The sequence below is a fragment of the Neophocaena asiaeorientalis genome, unplaced genomic scaffold (assembly GCF_003031525.2).
Source record: "Neophocaena asiaeorientalis asiaeorientalis breed wild unplaced genomic scaffold, Neophocaena_asiaeorientalis_V1.1 scaffold492, whole genome shotgun sequence".
Taxonomy (NCBI): domain Eukaryota; kingdom Metazoa; phylum Chordata; class Mammalia; order Artiodactyla; family Phocoenidae; genus Neophocaena; species Neophocaena asiaeorientalis.
The window spans coordinates 664,422-683,924 of NW_020171985.1; the positions used below are offsets into that span (position 1 = coordinate 664,422).

General features: G+C 42.4%; 1 protein-coding gene across 1 annotated transcript in view; it reads right to left on the minus strand.

Annotated features, from left to right (window-relative positions):
• GRIA3 (glutamate ionotropic receptor AMPA type subunit 3) overlaps positions 1–19,503 on the minus strand; it is a 278,754-nt gene that overhangs the window by 200,673 nt on the left and 58,578 nt on the right. The window contains exon 3 of the mRNA XM_024747199.1: positions 5,241–5,480. Within this exon, the coding sequence (XP_024602967.1) occupies positions 5,241–5,480 (240 nt within the window). The remainder of the gene's footprint in view (positions 1–5,240; positions 5,481–19,503) is intronic.

Sequence of the window (19,503 nt, forward strand, 5' to 3'; positions counted from 1 at the left end):
CTCCTCAAAGGCAGGACCCGAATTCTGCTTGAACACTGCCAGTGGCCTAGCACAAGCCAGCCCTAGGAAACGCCCAATAATTGCTTGTTGACTGACCGACTACTTGTTGTCACTGCCCACGTTCCTGACACAACCTTCTAGAGCAAACAGAAAGGTCTGTTAGAAGGCAGGTGACTTCCTGAGAGTTACCTGGGAACTGAGTAGGGAGTTTCAGGTTGAGAATAGGAAACAGCAGGAGTTTATTGAACACTGACAAGAAGGCAGGGACTAGTTGCCTCAAAGGGCACTTAGAGCTATTATCTCATTATCTAAGCTGAGAGCCACAGGCTGGGCCGGATTCTTTCATCTCTGTGGGCTGTGCCCATTGAAGCCGAGGAGAGTTGTCAGGTGCACGAGAGAGTCTGGCTGCAGTTCTCAAGCAAGCTGCTGCTCTGGGGGAAATGTTAGCACCACAGAGAGCTAGGTCACTTGCACCCAAAAGGTAGGTCTAATAGCAAAGTGGAAGAGTTTTTATGGAGGTGTAGAGGCAGGTTAGGACAGAGCTGTCAAGCCAGAGAGGGCAGGCATAGACAAGTAAAAAAAGGGGGTCGATAAAGAGAAGAGGGTACAAAGGGGGCAGATATCACACTTAGTAAACCTCATGACTTTCCCAAGAGCTCACTTTTGATGTATATAGCACCAAGAGCATAAATTTCAGCTTTGTATTAACAAACCAGGGTGGTGATTTTAGTAACTAAGCAAAGTGATGACCTGCAAACACAGAATCAGACCTTACTCAGCAGACAGAAGTCAAAGTGTAACCAACAAAGCCTTGAAATCCACTCAATGTTTCATAATTTCAGAGATAAAATTACCCTGATTGTGCTGTAAATCTTTTAAATGACCTCAAGTGTTTAACCCATTTCTCAGCTCCTCACTCATCCCTGCCCTTATGCAGTGGAGTCACATCATTTGTATATTTAGCTTATTTTAATGTAATTATAGGTGCTCCCTTCTGTCTCTGTCTTTCATTTCTCTCTTATGTAATCTAAAAACTTCTAAAATTACACTTTGCAGTTGTAATTTCTCCCCATAATGTTTATTACTGAAGCAAGAGATGATCATTGTAGAAAAAGAGAAAATGCAGAAGAGATACATTATTGAATATTTTAAAGAATGATACCACATAGTTTCAGTTATAAATTGGGTTTTCTCTTTCCTTCCTTCCTCCCTCCCTCCCTGTCTCTCTCTCTCTTTCTTTCTTTCTTTCTTCTTTCTTTCTTTCTCTCTTTCTTTCTTTCTTTCTTCTTTCCTTCTTCCCTCCCTTCCTCCCTCCCTCCCTCCTTTTTTCCCTTTCCCTTCCTTTCCTTTCCTTTCCTTTGTTTCCTTCCTTCCTTCCTTCTTCCCTCCCTCCTTCCTTCCTTCTCTCCCTCCCTCCTTCCTTCCTTCCTTCCCTCTAATCCTCCCTCCCTCCCTTCTTGGTTTTTCTGTCTCTTTCTTTCAGTCCAACATTAAAAAAAAAGACGTGGGCTTATTCTGGATGAATCACTAATGGAATTGGGAAAACACTAAATATGGACTCAGGCCTGTGCTAGAAACCAGAGGAAGCACAGTCTAAACCTAGGGGCTAAGCAATTGTTGACTATCATAATGGAGAGAAGCTCCTGGGAAGGTAGATAGCAGACCCAGTGAGATAACAACAGAAAGCAGGTAAGTGCCAAGTGAATGATATGGACAAAAGCGTTCTGTGGGCATTCAGAGGTGGGCAAGGTCTCTGCTCCTTAAGACTGCTTCACCTCCTGCCCTCAGTCACCGCAGTAAATAGCATCGCCACCTTACCCAGTCTCTCAAGCCAAAAGCTTAGTAGTCACCCACGAATCCTTTCTTTCCCTCACGTGCCACAGTCAGTCTGTCACCAAGTTCTGTTGATTCCGTGTCCAAAATACACTTCAACTCTGTCTACTTTTCTCCATCTCCAGTCTAGTCTAAGCTGCCATCATTTCTCGCCTGGATGACCACAATGGCCTTTTAATTCATTTCCTTTCCTTCACTCTTGCACCACACTCCATTCTCTACAGAAACTTAAATGAGATCATGTGACTCCCCTGCTCAGAATCTTCCAATGACTTCACATTGCAGTTAGAATAAAATTCATATTCCTTATCTTGGCTCCTGTCTGTACTCCATGGCTATGATCTGGCTTCTGTTTACCTTTATAGTCTCATCTTAGGCCACTCGCAACCTCCTCACTACCCTTTAGCTACACTTGTCTTCTTTCAGTTCCTCAAACATACCAAGCTCTTCCCTGCCGCAGGGCCTTTGCACTTGCTATTTCCACTGCTTGAAAACTCTTTCTCTATATTCTTCAAATGGCTGTCTCCTTCTACTTCTTTAGTTCTCAGCTTAAATGCCCCTTCTCAATGAGGCTGTCACTGAGAATCCTTTTAAAATTAGGTCCTATCCATTAGTATCTGTCTCTTCGTTTCTTTCATAGCACCTTACCTAAATATATAATTATTTTATTTGTTGGCTTACTTATTTTTTTTTTCTATCTCCCTTATTAGACTGTAAGCTTTATAACAGCAGGAGACATGTCTATCTTGTTCATCATTTTAACCTTGCCGCCTATTGAATGAATGAATGAATGAATCATTGTGCACTGGAGTGGTCAGGGAAAGCTACCTTGGAGAGGTAGAGTTTGAAGTGGGTTTTGAAAAACGGAAGGATAGGCAAGGAAGGATTTTCATAATCAAGGTGGAAAGAATTCCAGGTAGTAGAAGTGCAGTTGCTGAGGCAAGTACGGTTCTGGCACATTTGGGCAACAGTGGAAAATGGGAGCTGCCTGCAGTGGAAAGTTCTCATTAGTAACATAATGTTAAGACAACAGGTTCGTTGGTTGGTTGATGCATAATTATGTCGAGTCTTAAGAAATAGACTTACTTTCACTTTTCAATGTGGGCAATAGAAACCATTGAAACTTTTGGAACAGGGTCATAATATGCAGTGTTTTAAGAAGGCTTCCCAAGGAGGAAATTAGTCTAAAACTTTATGGAAAGTACTTCTTAAGCAGAGCAGATTAATCCCACCAGCTAAATGGCTATAGAGGAAAAAATATGAACACACACAAGTCAGAAAGGTTTCTTTTGGCTCTAAGACCATAGAATTGAACAAACTATTTAGTGAGATGATTTGAGAAAAAAATGCAGATTAAGAAACAGACAGAGATGGACTTTTGCTTCCTTTCCTCTAATAGAGAGCTAATGGGCAAAGGAGGGTCATGGGAGAGGAGGAGAGAACACATTAACTTGTGTCTCCTGCTTTTCAATAAATGAGAGGCTACAGCATTAGCAGAGCTGATATTTAGTTTTAAAAAGTTTCAGGAGAGAAGCTGTCTAATTTACAAACTTCAGTTCTGAAAATTAGATTTTTATGCACCAGACTACACTGTATATAGTACATGGAAATAGGCTAATTCATCCTCAGTGTTTGAAAGAAATGAAATGCATTAAAATTTAGGAAACTGTGAATTAGAACATTCAAACTATTTTGGTACTCTAGTCAGGCAAAGGTCTGTAGGAACACACAGCACTCCTTCCCGATTCTGCCCTTTGTTCACGTTCTTTTCCTCTTCCCCAAAGTCCATTTCCTTCTTCTCTTCCAATCCACAGCTTACACATCCTTTAAGGCCTGGCTCCTCTAGCCAGCCTTCAAAAACTCTAGTGCTACCTTTTCACAATTCTCATAGCAATCAGAATCTGTAGTGTAGCACTCAGTTTGGTACTGAGTTTGATACTTTGCTCTGAAAGTTGTTCATGAATTGTTTCATGGATGTCCTTTTCTGTCTACCCCTACTGGAACAGTATTATATAAGCATGTATCACAAGATTTGAATAAACCATTGAGGATTGATAACAGCTTGTAGATTGGTTGACTAATTAACTGATAAGATGTAAGTTAGGATTAGTAATAAGATACAAAGTGTCCTATGTCTAGTATAATATTTAAAAAGTCATAGATATTACATTAAGAAGGGACATAGCTTCGGTGAGGAGATCAAGGCCAAGAGAGATTGAATGAGTTGGTCAAGGTCAGAGAGCTAGTTAGTGGCAGAGCATGGACTAGAACTCTGCTCTCCTGCTTCAGGTTCATGAAATTTGATAATATTCTGAAGGTAAATACCATAAGCGAATACAGGCCTTAGTGTTTCCTGACAGGGTTTGATGATGAATCAAAATGAGAGTGAAGTGAAGAGTACTCTGGATTCCTAGAAACAAAATGGCCCTTCAAGTTAAGTTACCTATAAGCATGTCATTTCCAGGGACCCCTCAGGCAGATATAGGACTTCCATTCGCTCCTTCTTTCTCTGAGTCAGAAAGTCCTGAGTCAGAGAGAGCCATTCCCTGTGTATAACCTGGATTCCAAGCAAACAAGTGATAAAGTAACGTCATCTTTTGGAATCTCGCGGTGATAGGATCCCTTGCTTTTACTGAGGAAGCCCTCAAAGATAACTGGGTTTTAGAGGAGTCTGTTTAGCTGCATTATGATGTGTATACCTAACTGTATACTATTTAAGATCAGACCCCTAATTTTTGAGACTGTTTCAATATAATTGTCCTCAATAGATTCAATAGAATATGTCTCACTATTAGAAAAACTATCCACCCCCAAAAAACCCGGTTTAGCCAGTCTCCATTCATTATTTCCATCAGATAATTGTTGAAGCCCCATAATCTGGACACCTAATGTGATCTGGAAGCCAGAGACATTGCCACCAGTCCCAGCTCTGTGGTTAAACTACTGTGTGAAAAAGCACTTTTCCTCTTTGGGCTTCAGTTTTCTCATCTATGAGATCAGGATAATTATAGTCTCTGGCAGGATTAATTCTCCAAAACCTTTCCAGCTTAGGCCTCTCTCTATTTTAGACTAAGCTGCTTTTAATTTGTGTACGTGAACCAGATAAATTATTTTGGGGAGGGGGAAAGGTTCTTTTTCAACAACAGTGGTTCAACCAGGAGGATAATCTGAAACCCCTTTTCAAAGTTGGGGGTGGGAGGACATGTACAATTTGAAAAACTAGATTCTAAAATTGCTATTGTTTTGATTCTTTTTTGGCCTCACTCTTAAATTCATTTTGAATATTAATTACAATTTTAAAAGAATATGAGATTTATTGGAAGAGAAGGGGACAAGCATGAGTTGAGGAAGGTTGAACACCACTGTTACATGAATATTCAAAGAGGAGAGCACATGCCTCTTCTTACCTCTTTCTGTGTCGTAAAGGTACACAAACTTCTCCCACTTGTAGTGACCCAAAAGACTCAGAATAGCGCCCTTCAAGGCTGGGCGCATCTGGATGACAAACTGCACATCTGCATCAGTGGGGAAGCTGGGTGTGACAAAGGATGTGTGCAGAGCTCCACAGAAGGAGGTCAGAGTGTTCATTGACATCTGGTCATAGAATCCAAAGATGGCATACACCCCTCTCGAGAACTGGGAGCAGACTGCAATGAGAAAAAGAGAAAGAAATTTCAATAGCCCCACGGTCCCTTGCTGCAGCTTGTAGGGTTGGAAATGCAATGTATAGTTAGGCTCTAAAGGACAAAAAGAAAACCGACGATCTCTGAAATCTTTAGAAGCCCTTGAAAGTCCAGTTGCCCAGCAGGAAAAGAATAAGAAAGGGAAGAATTTATTTGAGACATCTGCATATTCTCTCTGTCTATCATGAGCAGCAAACTAAGAAAAACGTGGGAAGGAAAGAGGTGAAAGTTGTCTAACTCTCCTTCAGCAACCCTTCCAGCCCACCCCCCAAATCACCCAAGTGCTCCTGTACTTCCACCATAGCTGCCCAGGGGCTTCTTAGTATACCCCAGGCCCCATCAAGGTAGAACTGTCTTGTGTCTCACCCCTTCAGTGCTTTTTCTACAAGGTGACAATAGTGACTGATGATTTAGTCAGATGAACTGCTAATGTGTCTTCTAGGAAATGTTACTCCTCTTAGGTTACATAAGGCTTTAACTATAGTTATTGCATGATTACCACCCTTTATGTAGGCTATTAATGAAGAGAATTTCAGATTCTGGGAAGGCCATTGGGAAGACTGGCTTTTCAGTGCCCACGGGGTAGGTGGGCCTATTCTGCCCATGTGTAATTCGCAAAGTTCTATCTTGATCCTTTTGCACTGATCTTCTCGATCTGTTAGCCCTCGCATAGAATGTTCACGTCCCCTTCATGATGGTGGTCAGTTTTCCTTCATCTCAGAGTGGGCCACACCACTATCTCTTCCCTCTCCTGGCCCAGATGAGCTTAAAAAATGTGAACCAGGGCCTTCCCTGGTGGCGCAGTGGTTGGGGGTCCGCCTGCCGACGCAGGGGACACGGGTTCGTGCCCCGGTCCGGGAAGATCCCACGTGCCACGGAGCGGCTGGGCCCGTGAGCCATGGCCGCTGAGCCTGTGTGTCCGGAGCCTGTGCTCCGCAACGGGAGAGGCCACAACAGAGGCCCACGTACCACACACACACACACACACACACACAAATGTGAACCAATCTCAATATTAGCTTGAGTAGAACAAAACTAGCAAAGCAAATCAGCTACAACAACACCATGTGGTGCATTCCCAAACCAAGTGGCAATGATCCTTAGATTGTTTGCGCTACTGCTCCCTTCCATTCATGCAAAGCAGGCAGAACAAGCTGCTGATAATTGGGTGTGATTTAAGGGGTCCCACGTGGTCACCCTTATCTGCTAGGAAGCCAGTGTTAGGCTTACTTTTTCAGGTTTAGGGTTTTGAAAAAAAGCCTATCTTGGGAGGGGGATTAAATAGAATCTTTTTTAGCCATTAGCATGTCTGATTAGATGCCAGGACAGATGGGAAAGTGGGTGGGTCAGTTTTGATGGGAATGGGTGGGTCAAAGAAGAGAATGTAAAGGGTCTGCTCCCTTTTATCAGCCAAACTCATTACTCGTTGGCTTGAGGTGGCATTTCAAAGGCGATTCTCAATCACTCAGGCACCTCCTTAGGGGAAGACAGTTGCTTCCAACTTGAGGAATTCTAAGTGACCTCCAAACACATGCACAAAAAAGCCTTTATATTAAAAGGAAAAAGCAATTAGAGAATGAATCTGGGGCATTTCATGACATGGGGCCAAAAGAAGTATTCAAAAACAAAAAGGAAGGGGCTAGATGCCACTTTGCATTGGTCATCACCAAAGGAGACACTGAGTCCCATTCCCAAATTAATCCTGTAAATGTAGAATTTTACAGTACTAGGTTAAATCTTGGCCAGTGCACATAATGTTCTGTATAAAATTGACAATAATAATGATAACGGCTATTGAGTGCTTAGTAGGTACCAGACCCTGTACTAAGTACTATGCAGATATCATCTCTTTTAATATTCCCAACAACCTCATGAGGTATTGCTATCATTTCTATTTAATAGATAAGAATTCTGAGGCCAAAAAAAAAGTTCTGTCTCTTGAGTGGAGGAGCCAGGATTTGAACCTGGCTGTCTGTGCAATTCCCAAACTCACACTCCCTGGGACCCAAAACCAACAGTGACATTGAAGAGTACTTATTGGCTCGAATGAGATAGGGTTTCCAGATTTGGCAAATAAAAATATATTGAATATATATTTACATAAATAGAAAATATATAAATAGAATGTCCAATTAAATTTGAATTTCAGATAAATAAAAATTATTAATTAGTATAAGTATGCCTCAAATTCATACATATACTAAAAAATTATTTGTTGTTTATTTGAAATTAAAATTTAACTGAAGATCCTGAATTTTATCTGGCAACCCTAGACAGAACCCAATCTTATTAATGGTCATGGGGTTGGAAGACTGGAACAAGCAATCGTGGCCTTTCGCCCAAAATGATTCAGGACGTAGCCAGTAATTTTTATATCTATACAAACTAGCATGCAGGGCCCAAGATAAAGATGAGGATCAACGAATCCTATATAAAAATAGCCTGTGGGGAAATGCAACATATTTTTCAACAAGGAAATTCCAACCTGACTAAATTATGGACAATAATTGAGGGAGAAGTAAACTCGGAGAGAGGCAAACCTATAGCTATGATCCACTTAGAGTTTCAAAAAGCCCTTGATGTATTGGAAAGAAACAAAAAATTAAAGTATATTATAGATTCTGGTTAACTTTAAAAAAAAAACAAACCTCGCATTGCTCTTGTAATCATTGTTTTTGAACTTCAGGGGTGCAGAATTCATCGTTACTAGTTTATATATGGATATTTCTTATTTATTTATTTATTTAAAATACAGTGAACACTCATAGAACCATCACCCAACCCAAGAACTATAACACTCGTAATAATTTAGTCTGACTTATGTCTTCTTTTTTTTTAATATTCTCCCCAAATTTATTTTTAGATTCAATGCAATTCCAATCAAAATCAAGCAGGCTTTAGAAGAAAATACGGGAGGATATCTTCATGATCTCAGGTTATTCTTAAACAGGATACAAAAATTATTAACCATAAGAAAAACTGATAAGTGACTCTAAAGTTGATATGAAAAGGCATGTGGTATTAGTGCAAGGATAGACAGACAGACAAATAGAATACAATAAACAATCCAGCAAGAAATTCACACTTATATGGTCACCTGATTTATGTCTTCTTCCTCTGTTCTGTCTCCTTGTTTTGATCTCTCTCTCCCTCTGAGGTAACTACTATCCTGAATTTTTCATTTATCATTACCTTGTTTTTTTAAAAAAATATACAAACACACACACCTAACAACTGAATGCTATTTTTGCTTGTTTTAAAACGTTATAAGGGGCTTCCCTGGTGGCGCAGTGGTTGAGAGTCCGCCTGCCGATGCAGGGGACACGGGTTCGTGCCCTGGTCCGGGAAGATCCCACATGCCGCGGAGCGGCTGGGCCCGTGAGCCATGGCCGCTGAGCCTGCGCGTCCGGAGCCTGTGCTCCGCAACGTGAGAGGCCACAACAGTGAGAGGCCCACATACCGCAAAAAAAACACAACAACAACAAAAAACGTTATAAGAAGGGAGTCATTTTGTATATGTGAAACCCAGACTCCAGGCAGGAGCACCCAGTGAAATCTTTAAGCCTATGTATGATGACAAACAGAATGAGACTAAGGAAGAACTTATAAAAATGCGTGAGCGAGCAGGTGTGAGGGAGCCCAATGAAAATTTAAAAATTCCAAACTGAGCTTACAGCTTCGGTCACAGCTCAGGCAGGGGACTTAGGAGGATTATAGATCAGCAGCACCCCTCAAGGAACACTCGGCTACTGTGATCTAACGGGCAGACACACAGCGGTGGATGTCAACAAAAAGAGTGTTAGGAGAAAATCAGTAAGTGTTCTATTCCTTTCGAATAAAAGAGGTGCGGCTGTCCTGCAAGTACTGTTGTGCATAGTTACACTTTCTCCGTCTCAACATAGGCAAGTGACATAAGTAGAAGGCCCAATGGGGAAGCCAACTGCCACGTGAAGACGGGGTAATAGCGTCTGCGGGAGGCTGGGGCAAAAGGGACCTGTGAATGGCCCCTCACAGCAGATCCCTGGGCCTCTTCCTGGCTGCAGAAAGTAGGGCTGAATGGAACACTGACCTGACCCAAAGGACAGTGTCTATGTTTTTAAGTTCTTAGAATGTTTGAGCTAGAAGGAATTTAAATACTGTTTCATTCAGTGGATTTTCAAGCATAGTTTTTAGTGTAGAATCCTTTCTCCCAATGAAATTTTATGTGGAAAAGTCCAATATATAAGAGATAAAGTGGAGCTCTTATGATTCAACACAAAGTTCCACTGACACCTCCCTAACCTAAAGAAACTGACACAAGGAGAGGAAGTGTCTTACACAAGGTCATACAATGAATTATGAACCAGTCTCCCAGAAATGCTTTATCAGCATCTCTACACCATCCCTACTCCAGAGCTACCTAGGGCAGCGTGGGTCGGGATTTGCCTGGCCTGAAAGTGACTTAACCTCAGTGCCTAGCTCTCAGCATAGACGGATCCACCAGGGGGTTCCCATGACTCATCTACTAGCTGCTGCTCTCAGTTCCCTCCAGCCTCAAATCGGGAGACTGGGATGGACATATATACACTCATATGTATAAAATGGATAACTAATAAGAACCTGCTGTATAAAAAAATAAATAAAATAAAATTCAAAAGCAAAAAATATATCAGTGAGAATAGGTGGCAGACTGTTGGGTGATCTTCTGGGACTCGTGATTCTTTGGGGCGATGTGTGTTACCTTTATCTGAATCCTTAATGAACCACACCCATTTCTTTATCTCAGGAGACTAGCCTCTGGTAAAATGATGACGGAAGAAATAGTTGTCTTGGCAATCCTATTAAGCCGCGAAGTGTAAAGGAAGGGGCAGGCGGACTTCGCTTCTAGTCATGGCTCTGCCAGTCTTAAGCTGCCCAACTTAACCTCTCTGAGCCTCAGTATAAAATAGAGATTACGAAGGCAGGTTCTAGAGTTAGACGGTGTAGGTTGAAATCCTGAACCCATCACTTATTAGGCAAGTGACTTAATATCTCTGTGTCTCTGACTCAGTTTCTTCATCTGTAAAACTGGGATAATAGTGCCCGTCTCAGCATTGGTCATGAAAGTTAAAATGAGTTCATTCATGGGAAGCATCTGTCTGTAACAGTGCCTGGCACTTCATGCTAGCTGTTTATTCATGCAACAAATAGTTACTGAGCATCTACCATGTGCTGACACTGTTACAGGTAGTGGGAGAAACAGGAGAGAAAAAGGATCCTGTCTTCCGGGAACCTATGTACTAGCGAGGGGAAAAGACAATAATAAGTGAGATAAGCAAAATGTAAAGTATGTCTTAGTTATAAATGTGGCTTTTGGTTATTGTCATGGAGTGAGGAGTAAATGAAGTACTCCATACAAAATACATGGTGCCTAACATATAACTTGGCAACTAAATGGTTCTTTCTCTGTTTCTTTCCTCTTGCCAACTCTTTTTACTTTGCCCTCTGTTGACCCCATCAGTTTACCCTCCCCATGGCAACCATTGCCCTTGACTTCACACTGAGTACCCAGGTAGCACAGCTTTTCTTCTCTTTCACCTTCCCTAGACATTTCTTCAGTGCTCTTTCTTATTCTCACTCCTGGGTCACTTCTGGGTAGCAATGGGTTAAGAAAGAACCCCTGCTAATTTGACTTTGTCCTCTGACTCTACCCCTCCCTATATAATGCCTTTGTGCTGGTAAAATGCTGTCTCCACTCGGGGCCTCTGTGCCTTCCCAGCATGAAATATCACGGTTGTCTGCTTCCTAAGAGTGCCTGTCTCCATCTCTTCTTACTAGCAAAACACCAAATTCTTCTAGTTGAAGATGTCATTTCTGACCACATTTTGGATTCCTGGGGATTCTGGTGTAGCTCCCGGCTATGTTGCCTTCAGTGGTGAGTGACAAGCAAGCCTGGAGCCAGCTGTCACACTTATATTTATAGTCCCCAAGTCTGTAGGGTCAGGACAGGTATTGTTAATGTACAGTGTGGCAGCTAATTATATCACCCATATTCCAAAAGGCATCATTACAAAAATGTCACACAACTTGATTACCCTAAAGATCAGAATATGGTTACCCTTGATTACCCTAAAGACCCATGATATCTATATCATTTACAGAACACTTTTCATAGCCTTTTGAATTGGGGGAAAAAAGGAAACTGAAGTCTCTTGCTGACATAATGATCACATTTGAAACAAGAAGGAAGGAGAAAAACATAGCTATGGAGGAACCAATAGAGATATATCACAGGAAGGTTCTCCAGGTAATACCACAGTACAGTGAATTCCAGGGGTTCAGGGAAGCTTAGAGGTGGAAGATCATGCAGTCCAATGTTTTCTAAAGCTGTGATGTTGGTCCAAGGTGAAGTTTCCAGTCTGGTGAAATCTCTGTGTGTGTGTGTGTGTGTGTGTGTGTGTGTGTGTGTGTTAGGGTAAGGTTGACCACTGTTCTTTTTTAGGAAGAACAGTCCTTTTCTCTGTATCATTTCTGTATCTTTTCTCTGTATCATATTTATATATGCCCCCTTTGTGGTAGGCCAAATAATGGCCTCCCAAAAGACGTCCATGTCTTAATCTCCCAAATCTGTGAATTAGGTTACATGGTAAAGGGGAATTAAGATCACAGGTAGAGTTAAGGTTGCTAATCAGTTGACTTTAAGATAGTGAGATTTGGGCTTCTCTGGTGGTGCAGTGGTTGAGAGTCCGCCTGCTGATGCAGGGGACATGGGTTCGTGCCCCGGTCCAGGAAGATCCCATAAATATATAAAAATAGTGAGATTATCCTGGATTATCTGGGTGGTCCAATGTAATAACAAGGGTCCTTAAATGTGGAAGGCAGAAGTTAAAAAAAAAAGAGTCAGCATCAGAGTGATGAGATATGAGAAAGACTTGACCAGCCATTGCTATGAATGAAGGTGGAGTGGGCTATGAGTTAAGGAAAGTAGGTGGTCTCTAGACGTTGGGAAAGGCAAGAAAGTGAATTCTCCCTGCGAGCCTCCAGACAGGAATGCAGCCCTGCCAACACCTTTGATTTGAGCCCAGTGAGATGGCTACCAGACTTTTGACCTACAGAACTGGAAGATAATAAACTTGTGCTATTTTAAGCCACTAAATTTGTGGTAATGTGTTACCGTAGTAGATAGAAAACTAAGGTACTTAACATAGCAAAAGTTAAAAGTTGCTAACTCTCTAGATTGATCTATGCTTCACTCACTTTTTTTCCCTGCTTAAAACATTTACTGATCCGAGAAGTCCAAAGGTCTGGAAACTAAAGATCTAATCTGATTTCCCATTCAGTACAGGAACCACATCCTGTGAGGTCATATTACCTCTCTTTGAATACTTCCAGCGATATGGGAGCTCATTACTCAAAGGCAGCGCTTCCTTTGCAGGGCAGCTCTGATGACAAGGGAGCTCTTCCTTAAATTGAACCTAAGTTTACCTCTTGGGCCTCTTGAATGCCGGATGATACATCGAATCCCAATTCTACATGCCCTCCACTTACTTTTATAGAAGCTCAAAAATATAATTGACATACTCAGGAGATACATAATGGCTATTAGCTATTCAAGTGTGTGCTTTTATTCTCACTATGCTGCCTTCTTCCTGTCAGGCTAAAAATCTGCTAAAAGATTCCATCTCCTCCTGAATCCCTGCCACCTCCATAAGCTATCATCCTAACTCCTTCTTTACCATCATCACTAATGATGGGACGGTGAGAACCTTGCAGCAGTCTGCATCTGCAATTTCTGCCCCCATCACTTTACTGAACCTGCTCTCTCAAGTTGGATGATGACCTGCTCCCTGCCAAATCCAACTCTATTCACAGCCGTCATTCGACTTGACTGCTGAGCAGCGTTAGACGTTGTTGGCAACATCCTCCCCCTTGAAACTCCCCTTTCCTGTTTCAAGAGCACTAAACTCTGCTGGCTCTACCTTCCTTACTGTTTAAAATGTATGGAGTTCCTGGTACGTGCCAGGCAGGGGGTCTCATCTCACTACCTCCACGTGGATGAATTCCAAATAGGTGCCTCTAGCTTCAGACACATTCCTGAGCTCCAGATCCACATTTCTGGCCGCTAATAAAACAGCCTCACCTAGAGGCCTTCATGGCGTCACACAGTCAGTGCATTATTTCTCCATTCCCACCCTCCACCTGCGGATCTGCTCATCGCCCTTCTTCCAGTCACCCAAGCTAGAGTCTTAAGGGTTATCTTTGTCTCATTCCCCTATACCATTCTCTTGTGGTGCTTCATCAATTCTACCTCTACAGAACGGTGGGAGGGGGGGTATCTATTTCCTGTTCATCTTCAGGTCAGGTTCTAGGCCCTCCCTCTCAGACTGTGACAGTAGGTCACCTGCTTCTGGTCTTCCCCCCAATCTATCATTGGCACTGCTATCAGATTACTCTCTCTCCTTTCTGTTCCAACTGTATGATCAAAATATACCCAACCCAGCTCCCATTTCTGCAAGAATCTGCTCTGTGTATGAGTTGTTTATGGACTAATAAATGAATCTTTGCAAATGAGTCAGTTCAGGGTTTCTCAGCCTCGGGGCTATTGGCATTTGGGGCTGGATAATTCTTTGTTGTGAGGGACCGTCCTGTGCATTGTAGGATGTTTAGCAGCATCCCTAGCCTCTACGCATTAGATACCAGTAGTACCACCACCACCCGCCAGTTGTGACAACCCAAAATGCCTGAAAACAGTGGCAAATATCCCCCAGGGGCATCGTCACTCCCTGTTCCCATCTCCCTCCTCCACCCCGTTTGATAACCACAGGTTTGGCTTACCACTTCCTCTCCACAGAGAACAAGGCCTTATCCTAGTGAAAAAGCATACATATCTAGGTAATCCCAAAGGAGTTATTTTAGTGACGAAGAGTTAGGAAGAGTGGACTCTTCAAAGCCCACCATATAGGCAGGTACTTCCCTGGGCTTGCTCTTAAATTGGCTATTTGTGTTTAACCTGGGGATGTAGGAGAGGAAAAATCAGATAAAGGATGGAGGTGGTGGGTGGGCATGGGGTAGAAGCCAGTTCATACCTCCCCTGGGTTCATACAGATCAGCCTCCCCCATCTGCTTGAACATCCTTTGGTCTTGGGTTCTAGTGGGTGCTTATAGGTTCCAGAGTCAGAACAAGGTGTCAGCCCCATCTCCAGCTGTCGATTCCATGGTTTAATTACCATCTTTGGGTTAATTCCCTTGAACATTTTGTTCTTCTCACAGGAGCATACTGCCTTCCGACAGTCTAACTAGTTATTTTTGCAATTACGTGGCATGTATCTAAACGCTGGCAAAGAAAACACTCATTATTAACATTTGATCCAAGTTGAATACAGCGTCTTGCAAATGCAGGCATTACCATATGAACACACATATTTTGGAAAATTCGTTTTTGCAACTCTAAGTGCAAACTACCCTTCCATAGCAATGTCAGAAATGGCAGGAGAAGTGCTGAGATGGGTTGGGGTAAGGAGGGGCTTTTTTTTTTTTTTTTTTTTTTTTTTGTGGTACGCGGGCCTCTCACTGTTGTGGCCTCTCCCGTTGCGGAGCACAGGCTCCGGACGCGCAGGCTCAGCGGCCGTGGCTCACGGGCCCAGCCGCTCCGCGGCATGTGGGATCCTGCCGGACCGGGGCACGAACCCGCGTCCCCCGCATCGGCAGGCGGACTCTCAACCACTGCGCCACCAGGGAAGCCCAGGAGGGGCTTTTTAGGCCCTTTTATATCAAGACATATGGTTAAGGACTGGAGCTCAGGAGTTTAAAATTTTTCCTTATTCATTCCTCAGTTTATTCATTCATCAAATAAAATTTTGAGTTCCTGTTGTGTGACAAACACTGTCTAAGTGCTGGGATACAGCAGTGAGCAAAACAGATACGACCTCTGTCCTCATGGTACTTACAGTCTAGTATTGGCAGCAAATAGTAATAAAAGAATCACACCAGCGCGTGATTACCATATTCTAAGTACTAAGAAGGGGAGGTATTAGGGTGTTATGAGGCTATGTGACAAGGTGACTTTAGATTAGGTCAGGAGAGAGTTATCTGACCATGTGACATTTGAGCTGATGCCTGAGAGTAGAAGAGCATCCCATGCAGAGAGAAGAGCACTTACTAAGGCCCACATGGAGGACAGCATTTGATGTACTTGAGGCACTGAAAGAAGACTAGCCTGGCTGGAGTGTGGACAATAAGGAAGAGGGTACAAGGTGAGTCTGGTAGGAGGCAGGGACCCAATCCTGAAGGACCTTGTAGGATGCTGGTAAGGAATTTAGATTTTATTCTAAGGACCATGGGAGGAAATCACGGAAGGATTTTGATCATGTATATTCCATGAGCTGATTTATATTTTTAAAAGATTTATCTGGCTGGTGTATGGACAGTAGATTTAAGGGGGCATCAGTGAAAGCAGGGACAATATTTGGGATACTTTCCTGCAGTCTAGGTGACAGGCAATAGTAGTTTGGATTTGAGTTGTGGCAGTGGATATGGAAAAAAATTGGAGTTTATTTTTGAGGTCAAATTGCTACTGACCTTGGGCTGGTTACTCAAACTCCTCAAACCTCATTTCCGTATCTATAACCGTTAGGTTGATAGTACCTACCCCATAGCATTGTTGTGTGGATTAAATAAATATGTCCAAAGTGTGTGACTCATAGAAGTCTGTGCTCAATTGATAAATGTTATCTGCTCTCAATATTATTTTAAAAATTATGTCTCAGTGCTTTTGCACTGCAATGGGTTTTTATATGATTCAGTCCCTAATTTGCTGTGTGGTCTTGGGCCAGTTACATCACTGGGCTTCAGGTCTGTCATTTGTAAGCCAGCAGAACTAACACCTGTCCTGCCCACTTCACAGGCATGCACTGAGAATAAATGGAAATAATAGCTGAAACTCATTGACAGATAAGAGCTTCAAGTTTGATATTGTGTTTTACAGAACTTGAGAGCCATTTTCTTTCATGTTGCAGCCCATGCTGGGATAGAAGGGAGGGTGAGCTGGGCCCCTAAACAAAAATTATTCTTAAAAGCTAATGAATGGTTATCTGTTATTTTATGTATGCTTGAAATATTTCATAATTAAAACCAAAACACTATAAACATAATAAAATGTTTAGGTTCATTATCAGTCAGGAAGACATGCTTTTATTTCCCATTCTGTTTGAATTCCTCAGCATCACATTCTTAATGTTGAGTGTAACGGCCTAGGTCACCCGCTCCTAAGCAATGCAAAAATCCTCTCTATAGTTTGATTGACAGGTGGGCATTCCATCTCCTCCTGAACACGTCTGATGATGGTGAGCTCACCACTTTCCGAAGTAGTGCATTCTACTTTTAGACAGCTCTAATTATTAGAAATTTCTTTATTATATTGAGCACATATCTGCCTCTGTAACTTTCACCACCTATAGTTCCTTCTTTTTGCCTGAGGCTTACCAGAATATCTACTCTGTTATCTAATGGCAGGCCTTCAAATATCTGAAGATACATATCCCAACTGTCTGTGCCTTCTCTTGTTCAGGCTAATCACTCTTAGCACTTCAGATCTATGCCATAGATCCCAGGCCTTCACCACTCTGGCCATCTTCCTCTTGACGCGTTTCAGTTTGTTAAATGTCACTCTTAAGAGTCTGGTGTCTGGGATTGAGCACCATACTGCGAGTGAGGTTGAACCCCTGCAGAAGACAGTGAACTGATGCTTTCTCACTGCCCATTTGGGACTAGACATCATGTATTTATCAGCTCTGCCTCGGATGGCATTGATTTTTTTTTTTTTAACCAGTCCACTGTAGAATTCTATGGAGCCTACTCTTATATTGTAGTCTTGAATTTATATCCCAGGTATCTTGTTAAGGGACTTCTGCCAAGCCAGGCTTCCCCTAACTTTGGATATGTGCTGTTAATTTTTTTGCATTTTTTTCCCATTTAAAATGTCCTTATGGTTTTGACCCACTCTTTTTTTTTTAATCTCTATCCTTTTTTTTTTAACGTCTTTATTGGAGTGTAATTGCTTTACAATGGTGTGTTAGTTTCTGCTGTATAACAAAGTGAATCAGCTATACTTATACATATATCCCCATATCCCCTCCCTCTTGCATCTCCCTCCCTCCCACCCTCCCTATCCCACCCCTCTAGGTGGTCACAAAGCACCGAGCCACTCTTTTAAATCTTAATTTGGTTAACAAGTTTATTAGCTATCACTTCCAGTTATGTGTCATCTACAAATTTGATCAGCCTGCTTTGGGTAGCATTATCCAAATTATTGACAAAAGTCCTGAAGAAGACAGGGTCAAGGACAGAATCAAATGCCACGCTACTTCATTCTTCACCCCTGTGCTTTCCAGGATGATGACAATTAGGTAATAAGTACACTGGGCGGAATTCTTCAGTCTGCTCCAAGTGTATCTTTAATACACTTACAGTGTAGGCGATACAAATAACTCTTAAAACTGACCTTTGTTCTTCAGACACCTTCACAGATCTGAGTTTCAGGGAAAAAAAAATAACTGGAATGATTTTCTTTTCTCCTGGTCTCATCATCTCTGACCGTGTATCTCTACTATTTATTATTGTGTTTTATGGGGCGGGAGTAAAAAAAGAAGAGGACACTGAGAGGAGACAGAGAAATACCTTCTGGTAAAGAATGAAGCACCAGAATAATTGGGAAACTCCTTTCTACCCTCCAAATCAAGTTATGTGTCATTACCTAAGGTCAAAAAGCTGATTCATTGCCTTTTGTTGTCAGAAAGCAAATGGCTTACCCATTTTATGAGTAGAATAATTGATGTCTGATTAGTTTCTGGGGTCCGTGGTCCTTAGCATCCCTGCCTGCTAGTTGACTTTAAACAAACTGTAAACAGCCTTGTAAAATTTCCCAAATGCAACCCTGATGGGAAGCGACTCTTGAAAAGCCATCTTCACAACACCCGGAATTGGTAGTTATACAAAACAGTTCATCTTATTGCTGCATTAAAAATCTATACAGCCTTCGTCCCCTCAAATATGTTCACAGCCTGAAGAGCAAAGAACCCATTTTTCCTCTAGGAAAAAAGGGCAAGTTTAAATTAAGGCACTTTTTCTAATTTGAATTCAACTGGTTGGATTTTTGACAGTAATTCTCCGCTCCTGGTTTGGGAGGATATTCCGGATCTGTGTGGAACATTGTGCCAAAGAAGTCCCGTCAGAGGTGTCTGTCCTGTCAAGCATATGGCTGACATGCAGGCAGCTCTCAGTGGCCCTTGCAGGACATTACAGGATCTAGCTACGCTCTATTTTAAGGGCACTTTGATTGGGAACTACAGGTACTGTAGCTAGAATCTGAGAACAAAACCCTCTGATACCCGCACCCATAAGTCCCCCCAATCTCCTTTGTCCTTAAAAAAAGAACATCTCGGGCTTCCCTGGTGGCGCAGTGGTTGAGAGTCCGCCTGCCGATGCGGGGGACGCGGGATCGTGCCCCGGTCGGGGAGGATCCCACACACCGCGGAGCGGCTGGGCCCGTGAGCCACGGCCACTGGGCCTGCGCGTCCGGAGACTGTGCTCCGCAACGGGAGAGGCCACAACAGTGAGGAATTTCAGGTCTCGAGGCTAATTTAGAAAAAGACCAGGGCACCACTTGCTCAAAATGTGTTTCCTATGTCTGGTGATTGTCTTCACCCTGAGTTGTCTGATCTGGTAGCCACTAGCCACATGTGGCTATTTGAATTAAAATTATTTGAAATTAAGTAAAATGAAAGATTCTGTTTCTCAGTTACACTATCCACATTTCAAGTGCTCCACAGCTACATGTACTGGCCAGTGAGTGCAACATGGTACGTTTCCATGATCATAGGCAGTGCTGGTCTAGTAGGTCCTATTAAAGTTGCCTGCTGTGCCCACCCAACTAAATGTTTTAGATTCTAATATAACCTGCATTTATTCAGTACTTACTCTGTTCTAGGCATCATACTAGCAACTTTCATACTTATCTTGGTGGGGTGGGGGG